We start from the raw sequence: 12734 nt of genomic DNA, 5'->3' as shown, positions 1-12734 counted from the left end.
GCCATCCACGTTTGTGTTGATCAGTCTGGAAGGATTGTTAGGAAAAGGAAATCAAAGTTCGGAGCCTTTTCTCTGCTTTACCAGTCTTTGTTTCTTTTTTTTCTGGTCTGGCAGTTATGTAGCATGTACCTGAATCCCTCATGAGAGTCTCGCTGTATTTCTGTCGACACATCAATTTTATTTTTTTTTTTTTTTGCCTTTTCTGCCTTCTTTGGAATGTCATCAACTTGCTGACTTTGTAATAAAGGAATTCTTGACTTTTGAACATCTTGTTTTTCTTATCTATGTTGAGTATTTATTGGTGTACATCCCTGCTGAAATTAATACACAGCCAACGATTGTATCACCCGACATCAGTGATGGGCAAATAAGGGCCTGAGGGCCAAAATCCGGCCCTCCAGAAAATATATTTGGCCCCCTGATAAAGTTTTTACCTTAATAATTTGCATCAAAACTTTGACATAATTCACAAATCGGCTGTAGGTAACAAATTAAACACAAGTAAATCCCTATAAATATGTTCTATACTGTCCCCAAAGGAGGAGACACAATAAAATGGTGGTTGCTATTTAAACATTGCATGGTGATTAAATTACACCTAATAAACTGACTGGAAATTCAATTTTAATGTGTGAATTCCACAACTTTAGCCTATTCAACCATAACATTTATTTTCCACACATACACACAAATAGGTGGCAGATGAACAGAAATGGTGTTGATGCCATTCCTAAGTCAGCAACAACAGTACTTTCAGTGAACCATGAATGAACGCAGCAGGCCACTGTGTGTGAACAAGAACAAAGTGCAATACAGAACATATTTGTATGCGAGTCATTTTTAACCAAATGAGTGTTAAAATAAGCTCTAACTGTTTATTATTTATTAATGGGAGAATGACATCTGCCTGCATATACGAGTTCAAAATAAAACATGAAGGCATGTGTTTCTACTGCGCTGCTTAATGGCCCTTCAATGAAAAATCTTTTAAAAACTGGCCCCTGCTATACATGTTTGGGATGTTTGTTTGCCCGCTTTTGCTTAAAATAGCTTTAAGTAACTTATTAGAAAAAAACTTTTTACTGTCGCTTCTGTAATATGAAAAAAAAACGAGCATTTCCATCCAAACATCCTCTTCATAGACCATTTTTGATTAATTGTTCTATAACAAATGAGCACTATTAATTTCCATCTTTCAAAAATGTCTTCTCGGTGACACTTTAATTTAAAAATCTTTTATTGCAGAATGAGGACAGAGCAGATAGAAATAAAGAACAAAATCATCACCTCATGACAAAACATGCTCACACTGATACACCAACCAAAGACACACTCACTCAGTTACACATATTTAAGGCACTTTGTTGTTGTTGTTTTTTTTAATATATAATTTCTCATAAAGCAGCAATAAAAACCAGAAATTTGCTCCCAGGATGGAAATCAAACCATCAAAAGCTTGAAAGATTAAAGAGATTTTGTGAATTCTGTTTTACAGGCAGCAGATTTTCGGTAACAGTGAACTTACAGAGGATGGTCGATGGCAGTGGAAATGTTATAATATCTCAGACCTGAATACATGCAGCACAGAATGGTGAGTTTTATAGAGGAGTAAGGAGACATCTGCCATATATGGCACACATTACAGATACCTCAATGTGATTAATGACATCCTTAAATTGACCAAGCAGACTAACACAGGAAAATCTCTCATTGGGTCCCTCAGCACACCCCATTATAAAGGGGAAATATTAAGTGTTTCTAATCCCTTTTTGGTGATTTTTTTGTAGTTTAGTAATTTATGAGCAGCTTGAAAACTTAACTAGACACAAACCAGATCAGTCTTTTAATCTGCACTGGCACTTTAATGCCGCTGTAAATGGGTTAAACATAATCTGTACGTGTGGAATGTGTTTCTCAGTGCTTTGGTCCTCTTTCCTCCACTACATTTATTCTGCCCCTCAGCCAACAGTGTGCAACGGATTCTCCCAAGACAAATTCCTTACTTGTGAAAATACACTTGGCAAAGCAGGCGGACTGTAAAAATGCATTAATTCAATGCTCTGAAATTCACGCTGACTTGACGCAGAGGGTGGAGAACTGAGGTGTTTTGTCACACACGACAGAGCTAAAATGGAGTTACAGGAAGGAACCGCAGCAGCAAATCCATTTTAGGGCTGTAATAAAACTCTCCGTTCTCCTCAACCCCCCCCCCCCCCTCCCTTTAACCCCCCGAACCCAATAGAAGACAGTGACGATGTTTCAGCAGAGCCGGCTCAGTCTGAGTCCTCATCGTCCAAATACTCTTCAGCGTTGCTGTGTGTGCGGGTGACACCTGAACAAGAGGAACAGTCAGTTAATGACAGTAGTAGTAGCTGTCACGCTTAAAATGTCAGTTTCAGAATATGTTTACATGGTATGTGTAGTTTTGCATACTCCTAATAAATGTCTTATGAATAATCAATTATAAATTATAAATTCAAGATGCAGGATGACACAGGATGACGCTGTAGTTGTGTGGTTAAATATTGCATTTTCATTCAAAGACAACTGGAAGTAACAAAAAAAGATAGTCAATAACTGACAGTATCGGAGTTAACAACTTCTTTCACCTCTTATATCTCTTTTCCACTGAGGACCAGCCCATAACACGAGGCTAACCCCCTCCTGAACCAAACCCTACCTCAATGTCATGCCGTTTACACAACATGCATGTATGGGAAATGTGTCAGGCAGCGTGTGACATAAACTGTTGTTTACAGTAAACCAAGCTGTCACACTTTTTCGGTAATGGTTTGAATAGCTTCATAAGCTCTGACTAATGAGTAAAAATTACAATTTTTACAGAGACTCCCACATTATGGCTCGTCTCATGCTGCATTTAAAAGGAAAGTGATGTAATAATTTGTTATGAATAGCACATTCAGGATCATTTCTCAGGTAAAAAGACTATTTGCTTAAGTTTTTAAAGATGTTATTTTTGTTTGCAGCTGTGTGCAGAGCTCAGTTCAGCTTGTTTAAGCTGTCTGAAGGCTACTGGAACCTACAGCCCGTTGATAAAGACTACAGCGTTCGTTTTATGGATAATAATCATGTCTTGAAATTGAGTTAATTCCCTACAAGTACACATTATGTAGTGTGCACAGAAAACAAGCAAGATTGTGTTTCTGCACGGCTTCCTGTTCGATAATTAAAGCCTCTGAAAATGAAACTCCTGAACAGCTTCTCTCAACTGACCTTTGTTGCTGGCGCTGGCGCTAATCTGGACAATAAAAATTTTGTTCCCTGTCCTTGTGATAAGTGTGAGTGCTGCGATGCTGCCCCCTAGTGGCGACTCTACTTACTGCTTCCCTGCTTCCTTTTGAGAAGTGAGGCACACTGGGCGTTGGTGGCCATTTCCAGAGCCAGCTTACTCTCATTGTTCTTGATGTCTGTCCTCGCATCTGAAACAAAACACACTCAGATTAAACAACCGGAAACTACACACAGACAGGCCGACAGAAGAGACACAAATATACAGCTGTGTGCGTCTAAGGACACACGCAAACACACACACACACAATCTGCTGGTTATTGTCTTTTCCCTCTGGAGCCACATGTGGTATTTCTCCTGTAAGCTTTCTCTCCGGTGTTTTTCCTGCTCTATTTTCATATCCGTCAAATTAAAAAACAAGCACGCCCACATTACATTTTGAGACATAAATAGATACTCACTCTTGTTCAGCAACATCTCCACAATGTCAGAATAACCCTTCCAGGCAGCAGCATGCAGAGCAGTGTCCCCCAGTTTATTCTAAAACGCAAAACATCATCGTCACTGACAAACACCCTGACAAGCTTTGACATCGTTAAACTTAGAGTTGTGACCCGAACCACAGCTACAGCTTATTAGGATTGTTTTACATTGTTCAGTTACAGAGTCACATCTACACACAAATAGTTAACTAGTGTTTCAGTAGCATGTGGTCCCTCAAGGTTGCAAAAGCAGATCTGATTTCAGTCAGTGTTACTTAACAGGACAAACCTGTCTGTAATGTCCACTTTAGGATAGTCCCACTTCATGGAACAAGTTAAATATGAGCACTGGTCCAGACTGTGGTTTGTTCTTTCTTTGATCGTTTTGCTTTGCTGAGTTTTCCAAGCGTGACTAATTGCTGTTTATCGCATGCTGACACCAGTCTCTTAAAGTCCCGTAACTGCATGTTTTCAGGTCATTTCCTATTATGATTCCACCCCCTAACAAACTTCACTGAAGTTTTACTTACAAGTGCAGACGCATCTGCATTTTCAGGCTTGCTTGTTGTAGTACTTTGGTCAACATAAATATCAGTGGCATCATTTCCGTCTGATGTGATGACAACAACTAAAACTATAAATGCTTTACTGATTAAAGGTTCAAAACGCCAGATAAGCTGGAAAAACAATATAAAATGTCTTAGTAGCAAGTGATTAAAGGCATAACGACAACGATCGTGTAAGTTTATTGCATGTCACATTGTGCGAGATGGCTGTGATAAAATCTTGATGACAGATTGTACGATATCAATATGAGGCATGTCAGGTTTGTGCGCCGAATGTGTGGTGAATCTAGGTTGTAAATAGAAACAAGTATATAAAAGCAGAAGCAGGTCATCAGCTTGTGTCATCCATCTGTGCAGCTCTCATGTTTGGAAAACGCAGCATAAAACAAAGTTATTTTTCGTTTGACCTCCATCGTTGTGATTCGCCCAAGACATCCCAAACATCACACAAAGTAAAGGGACTTTAAAGTAACATCCATACAGGAGAAATCTTTCATTTGCTGAGTAGAGGTCAGCTGAAGGACAGCACGTGAGCTGCAGCTGTGAGGGATTTAACAGGAAATCCGGCAGGGTGACTTTATGCCATCACTGAGCCTTGATCATGATTCCTGTAGCTCTATACCTTCTCCAGTCTCACTATGCTGCAGTATGAGATGGGAAATCCAGCTTATTTGAAGTCATGAGACATTGATGTTTTTCCCCCCTTAGTGAATTCCCTTTAATGTCTGTTCTGAGACTGTTCTCACCTGCTGGTTGAGCTCCACGTTGGGCTGGTTTAGCAACAGCTCCACCACATCTGGCAAAGACAAAAAAAAAAAAAAAAAAAAAAAAAAAAAGATATAACTTGGAGTGACAGATTGAGGAAGGTTTTATTGACACATTACCACATAACAACAACAATACAGGAACACCAAAGGGCAGACAACTTTCATAGACCAACTTCCTGTTATTGTCTACTTCTTCTCTCACGTAGAAACATTTATTCACGACCAAAAACAAGATTAACGTTTGTAAACCTAGAAATGAGATAAACCGAATCCAAACATCACAATTCAGTGTGTTTGTTAGAAGAAGCTGCCACGTTGTGACCTCAATCCATTCAACATCATTGCCAAATTGTAAATTTTAGGCACTCTTATAAACAGTGTTTGTTACCTTTGTGTCCTCCATGACATCCCCAGTAGAGGGCAGTATTTCCAGCCTTATCCAACCCATTGATCCCCACCTTGTTCTCCACACACTCCCTCAGCCAGCTCAGATTTCCTGTTTAAACACACAAATGTGTGCATGAGCACACAGAACACACAAGTAGGAGGGTTACAAATAATGCAAAACAGTGTAAAAGCTCAGCAGCAGAAACAGAACACATGTACAAAAATGTTCAGATATATAGATCGATGTCGCACCTCGCTTGGCTGCTTCATGCATCGGATTGTCAATAGACTCGGCCTGCTCAGCCACTGAAAAACAACACAAGACCATTAGTGCATTATGTAAGATTCGCTGATGAGAGGGAATTACAGTGTAACATGGCCCCTCTATTACTACATGTTACAAATGAATGTTATAAAATCCAAAGTTTGTCTTTTCAGAGTTTCCTACTCACCATAGTTACTTGGAATTAGTCCCGTCCTCCCCCTGCATGTTCCCTTCCACCAATTAGTGTCACTCTGGGGATAATAGCCAGACAAGGAGAGACTTTTAGTGATGCAGAATATTGGTTTCTTATACCAAGAATCAACTGCCGAGACAAACAGGATGTAGCAAACAAAAATGAAAGTAGGAAAATTATGCAAACGGAAGGGAGAAAAAGACTTACTGATGGTGGAAAATGGCAAAATAACCACAAAGACACAAAATGCAGAGAGTGCAATATTAAAAGTCAACAGAAAGAGGAAGAAGAAGTGCAAATTCAGATTAAAAATGAATGAGACATGAGGACATGAAGAAGAAGACGGTAACTGACTTGCCGAGGTCTTACTTACTGTGTCGGAGATGTACAAGATGTCTCCTTCTTCAAAGTACAGCTCGTCTGGCTGAATAATTAAAGAGCAAAAAACAACTCAATGTTCCTTTGGGTTGATCAGACATGTTGGCAAGTTTAACACATTCATAGTATTCTGAACTAAATACTGACTTATGCGTCACATTTCACCCACCCCTTCCCCCCACAGTCCACCCTTTTCCTTTCTGTTCACTACCAAACAATGAACAATGATCTGAAAAATGAAACATCAACATAACGATATAAAACTAGAAATACCATCTTATAGCTGTATACCACCACCAACCAGTCAAGTTACAGTTTACATCCATGTCTGTGCAGACTCATGTAATATTTGTAGTGAAGGAATTTAATAAAAAGGTGTATTTTCCTTGTATATGTTCACATGTTTGGCCAATAAAGTTGATTCTGATAGAACACAAAGTTGCAGCCATGACAGTAGACGATGCTTCAGATATGGATGTTGCTGCAAAGAAGCTACAAACTCTAAAACATGGATGCTTCAGACACATCTTCAACCTTGCAGCATAGAAGATCTTTACTATTACCACAGTTTCAAGATGGGCACCCAAGATTAGTATCAACAATTCAGTATCTGACTAAATGTGAAATATGGTTACAATCTCCCCTTCTGGTCCTGAGTTATGGAGTTGAATAAGTGTTGTTGCAGAACATTATGATGTCACAGTGAAGTTGACCTTTGGGATATAAAATCCCATTTTATTTTGTTAGACATTTGTGTGAAACTTGTCATTATTAGCGTATGAATTCTTGAGTTATGGCCAAAAACGTGTTTTGTGAGGTCACAGTGACCTTGATCTTTGACCACCAACTTCTAATCAGTTCATCCTTGAGTCCAAGTGGACGTCTGTTCCAAATTTGAAGAAATTCCCTCAAGGTGTTCCTAAAATATCACATTCACAAGAATGGGACAGGCGATCCGAAAAGATGCCTCTAGCCACAGCTGTCACCGGTGCGGAGGCATAAAAATATTAACAGCTAGTTTTAAGCTGAAGAAAAGGGGGACCTTCTCAAAGAATACATTTACTTACACACACACACACACATACATATACACACACATATATATATATATATATATATATATATATATATAGAAATATAGATAGATAGACAGATATAGATATAAAATCTTTCGCTTTGGAGAAGGAAGGTATTTTCCCCACTGATGCTGTCTTTTAATAGCATATAATTGCACCTCTTCTAGATGAAGTGATAATGAAAATAATTGTTAGTTGTAGCCCTATTTTGACCTATAAAAATGATAAAAAAAGGCATCGACAAATGGCAGCAATAGTCAAATCCATAATCAATTATCAAAAATCAAAAAAAAAAAAAACAATCCATCTTAAACAAGAAGCTCTTACCGTTCTGGGGTCAAAGGTGAACAAAGCTCTGAACACCTTGACTTGGCCTGAAAAAGAGAAAACAAGCATGAAAAATGTGGTGTCAACATCATCCCTGCATACATAAAAGTGGTGAAGAGAGTCCCACAGTGCTTGAAAGGGAGGTAAAACCACATGTGATGCCACCTCACATTTCTGTAGAGCGAGCAGCTTGGTTTCACTACAACAAAGCTGCAGAAGAGTGCAATACATTGCTTTAATGTGGTAAATCAAACAAAAAAACATCTGCCAATAACATGCAGACACACCTGACCACTGCAACCTACGCATTTTTTTTTTTTTAACGTAAACAGTGATTAATCTGCTATGAGCTTCACTACAACAACTCCGCTGCAGCGCACAACAATACACATTTTTTTAGGGCAGGGACACAAACACAGAGTTGGTCCGTGTGCGTGTGGCCCTCGGGGCCCGTGATGGCTCGCTGTCAAGCCTGGCGTTAGCTGCGCTGCTGGAATGCCACCAGAGTGGTTGTGGCCTTAGCTGACAGCTGAACTAGTACATAGAGATTTACAAAAGAGCTTAAAGAAACAGCAACATGCTTTTTTTAAAATTTCTACTACTATTTCTAGAATAAAACGTATGTACATATGTTGTACTGTATATTTACTACATACACACAATGTGCTGGTTACAATGCAAAACAAAGTACCAGCTTTTGTTTTTAGTTAACCAAACTCCAACCTTGTCCGGCGCTGCTGCAAAGGTAATATAATTCATCTGCATTTGCATCAGATTTGCAGATAAAACATCACTCAGTGCTTCACTAGGCTGACTTCCCTTTCAGAAGATTTGTCCTGTCGTGCATGCCCCTGTTGAACGAGTCAAAATATACTTTATACAAACATATAATCTGTTTTATCCATTTGTTTGTTTAGTTGTTTCAACCTGAATTTAAAAGCCTAACCAGCCTAATACACATGACATATTGTCCATTACTTTTCTTATACAATAAGGTTTATCTGTATTGTCTCTGTTAAATAAACAAACAAATAAATAGATGAAAATGTTCAAAAGTTCATTATCCTCACGAGTCAGACGCTGGAGAGCATCTTTCAATGCTACTAAAGCATTTTCTGGTTGACACATTCAAGTGGGGGCACATCTTCTCTGTCCGCTTGCTTCGGCTTTAAATCTAAATATTGGCCTACTACTGCTTCCCTCTGCCGTTTACTCAGGGATTCTATTTATATTCGATTTAACTTCTACTTAGCTAAGACACTGCCTCAGTGTCTCAGAATGAGAGGGGCCAAGTCCCTACACAAGCCGAGCTCTGTTCAACACAGCGAGTCTTCTCTGCAGGCCCGGTCATGTCGCTCAAAACACACAAGAGCCTGTGCCGACTAGTCTGGGGATCTCTCTGCATTTTAAAGCCTGAGGCAAATGAGAGGGTTCACTCTGTCTAAAACAAAACATAAAGATAAAGAACAATTTAATGTCAGAATGAACAAAACATTGTCAGTATATTTTATTTGCTGGTGGGTTTTTGATGAATTCCAGCTGTGTTGTTTTATTGCAATAGCATGCTCTAGTCTTGCCCCGATGTGTCTGATCTTGGTGGCTCCTTGATTCCCCATTCCTGTTCAAAGCCCAACCAAACAATAAAATAACCTGCAGCCTGCAGCACGGTGATACAAAGAGTCTAGGGCTGCAATTAACTATTATTTTCATTACAGACTAATTTGTAGATTATTCTCTCAATTACTCGATTAGTTGTTTGGTCTGTAGCAATAAGCTAAGCTAAGCTAAACTAAACTCTAAAATGTCAGAAAATGGTGAAAAATGTCGATCACTGTTTCCCAAAAGCCCAAGATGACATCCTCAAATGTCTTGTTTTGTCCCGACCAACAGTCCACAACCAAAAGATGTCCAGTTTAATATCACAGAGGACTAAAGAAACCAGAAGATATTCACATTTGAGAAGCTGGAATCAGAGACCCTGGACATTTCTGTCTTAAAAAATGACTTCAAATGATTATCAAAATAATTGGCAACTAATCGATTAATCGACTAAACATTGCAGCTCTAAAAGAGTCATTAGTCCAGAGCCTACAGTGTTTTAAATTACAGATAACACACACTGTTCTCTAGTATTTCCCTCTAAATCATTGGTAACACAAATACTGAGACCTACTCTTCCTGAAATGTATTGATTTTGAGGGAAAAAGAAAAAAAGGCATTAAAAAAAAAAACTCAACTCACAAGCCAAGTCCTGTTGAATCGGAGCACAAAAATGTTATCAGAGCATATGTGTAGCAGCCAAGCATCTCTTCAACCACCCCCTCATAAAAGGTTTTAAATTTCATTTTTGTGGGGAAATTTTGCTCCTCAGAACATCCATCAGAGGGGCCAGTTACAGACCAGCAGCTCTGAAGCTGGAGCAGATTAATTCAGAATGACTTTAAGAGGACCAAAACCAGCCAACATGCCCATCAGCACTTTAATCTCCACATACAGCACAAAAATATCTAAGCTGCTCTTGATCCAACAGAAGTCATGTAGGCAGCGAATCATCAGCCAGTCAAATAGGATGCATCTGGATTCTGGGATGTCCTCTGCTCGTCCTCAGCAAGGATGCTTTCATTTCTGTGTCTCCACATGAATTACTGGCAAGGAAAAGACACATAAGTATGTAGCTACACAAGAGGCAAACTTTCCCAAAGTGGACTACGGGTTCTCCTTTCCCAGGTGGCCATCTGTCACGACAGGTGACGGGGATACGCGATAGCACCTGCTGCCACAACCAGGCGAGCTGACTCATGAATAACCACGCAGAGAATGAATGATAATGACACTTTCCAGCTTTGCACTCAGTGTTTTCACAGGGCCACAGCTAGCAGGTAAAACTAAGACTCAAAGTGAGCCTGTGTTCATCCCCTGGGTGGTTTCAAAGCACATTTTTTATAGACATACCTGTATTGTTTCTGTACTCGCTGATATCATGCACTAACAGCTGGGAGGATGGTTCACAGTTTTTACTGTGAACCTTTTTTACACCTGTCAGTATTTATGACATCAGGATGCACACCAGATGGGAGCTGAGAAGTGCTGGCTCTACTTTATGGTCATTTGTCTACTCTTATTGATATAAATGCAGTGAACAAAATATTAAATGCACCTCTGAGTGTAACACAATACAACTCAACAAGCCTCCAAAATGACCATATAAAGGTGAATAAACACCTCTGTAAAACTGTTTCAACAGAAGCTGAACAATACAACCTTGTTGAAGAGCTGTAGTAGTTTTAAAGGACTTCAAGTGATGGGGGTCAAAATCCACAAGCCTCCTTCTGTGCAAAAATGTATTTAAAAGTTTATCTGAAGCTAATACGAAGCTTCAAATGAGTCAAATCACGTACATATCTTTCCACTTATTCTTTTTAGTGCCAAAGTTCCTCTTTTTGTTACCATAATTTACTACTCTACCGCAGCTCAAAAGGGAAACACACAGAGTGAATTTTACGCTAAAAAGTGTGGCAGATATCCACTTGATATGACTAACTCAGACTGCTGAAGCCTCATATGAGCTTCAGATAAACTTTTAAATGCTTTTTTGCACAACATGACCGTGTGGTCACACTGTGGGTTTTGTCCCCCATGACTTACAATGAAACCACATTTGAAGGGGTTTTTTTAATAGCCAGTATGAACAGGAAGAATGATTACAGTAAGGAAAACCTCTTTCAATGTTCATATGGGCACCTGACTGTTGTTTGAAAACACACTTGAAAAAATTGAGAACTTATCTTTTAACATGGTAGAATATAATTTGCACACGTAAATGTCCTTTATTCACACTGAAAAAAAAAAACATGATGTGCACAAAAAAGCACACTTGCTATGAATTCTAATTCACAATTGCTATGAATGTTAAATTTCTTTTGACATGTTCGAAATAAAAATTAAAATGAGTTGAAATGACTCCTTTTCTGACCATATAGATACATCTACGTCGCCTGGCAAGGAGGTATCAGTTATAGCAGCATGCAAAAAGTCAGCAGGAAGTAAGACTGAGGTCACTGATCTTGTAGACTCATCATCATATCCTAACCTACGACCTAAAAAGCCACTGAATGACAGCACTCCCCTTGCATGAGTGATGGAAATAGGGAAGTCACAGAGGCCTTCTGCAGAGAGCTGGATCCCCCTGTCAGTCAGCAGTGAAGGCACTTTATCCAGCTTCACTGCTGTCCTAATCCACTCAGTGAAACTTCACAGTGTCAGCAAGCTGAATTGAAGTCTTTCTTTTGACTGGGTGATCAAAATTTCACACAAAAACAAAGAAATATCCCGATTTCACTCACTCAGGAGTGCTCACCGCCCGCCCATAGCGCTCGCATCGCCAACAAGGTGTGTTGTCCTCGTCGGAGACAGGAGCACAAGTTTTTTTTTTTTTGTTTGTTTTTTTTTAGCGAAATTTACACAAGAAATCTTCATAGTGTTCAACTTACCTGGCTTGGCCGGCTTGGGAGGAGGCTTCGACATTGGCGATTGTCAAAAAAATAAAATAAAACAAAACGCACTGTGTGTTATTTCAGCCAGAAACGGCGTTGGACTGAGCACTTTGCTGTCCCTCCCAATGAGGAAGTTCAGTTACACTACAGGCTACGCGGAAACGTTCGACTGCGCATGCGCAGGGATGAACCTGTAACGGTTAAACACTAGGCTGACATCACATTTTCATGATAGCATTGTTTATTGTTTTATTGTTATTTTACTTTATCATCAATTTACTTTTATTGTTTATTCATTTATCTTTAATGCTATTATTATTATTATTATTTTTACATATTTTACTTGATTTTTCAAAATATTTTGATGAGGTTTTTGTATGTAAACCCTGCACTTTCTGTATGCGAGCTCTTTTTTCTATTTTTGTTTGTCATTTATTTATTCATTTATTTTGAGTGCTCTGCATGTATACTCTGCACAATATATTTTAGTAATTTATTTATTTTATCAGCTTATTTTTCTTCATTTTTATTTATTAATTTATTTTAATAC

The 12734-nt window shown here is 38.9% G+C and overlaps 1 protein-coding gene across 1 annotated transcript; it reads right to left on the bottom strand.

Moving 5' to 3' along the window:
* Positions 1–1219: 1219 nt before the first annotated feature.
* Positions 1220–12339, bottom strand: ostf1 (osteoclast stimulating factor 1). The gene is made up of 10 exons (XM_044375148.1): positions 12182–12339; positions 7692–7738; positions 6284–6334; positions 5905–5968; positions 5705–5758; positions 5454–5561; positions 5045–5094; positions 3712–3790; positions 3342–3440; positions 1220–2332 (listed from the first exon to the last, which is right to left on the bottom strand). The coding sequence occupies exons 1-10, from the start codon at positions 12213–12215 to the stop codon at positions 2274–2276; spliced, it is 645 nt and encodes a 214-aa protein (XP_044231083.1). The 5' UTR covers positions 12216–12339; the 3' UTR covers positions 1220–2273.
* Between the last annotated feature and the right edge of the window lie 395 nt (positions 12340–12734).

The sequence above is a fragment of the Thunnus albacares genome, chromosome 2, assembly GCF_914725855.1.
Source record: "Thunnus albacares chromosome 2, fThuAlb1.1, whole genome shotgun sequence".
NCBI classification, from domain to species: Eukaryota; Metazoa; Chordata; class Actinopteri; order Scombriformes; family Scombridae; genus Thunnus; species Thunnus albacares.
Note: the sequence above shows the minus strand (reverse complement) of the source record. Positions and strands in the feature narration are given on the sequence as shown.

Excerpts from the sequence above, each read along its gene's own strand:
- ostf1 (XM_044375148.1), bottom strand. The coding sequence starts at position 12,215 with ATGTCGAAGCCTCCTCCCAAGCCGGCCAAGCCAG. Across the intron at positions 5,562-5,704 it reads GCATGAAGCAGCCAAGCGAG|GAAATCTGAGCTGGCTGAGG; the intron begins GTGCGACATCGA and ends GTGTTTAAACAG. Across the intron at positions 3,791-5,044 it reads ACGTGGAGCTCAACCAGCAG|AATAAACTGGGGGACACTGC; the intron begins GTGAGAACAGTC and ends TTTGCGTTTTAG.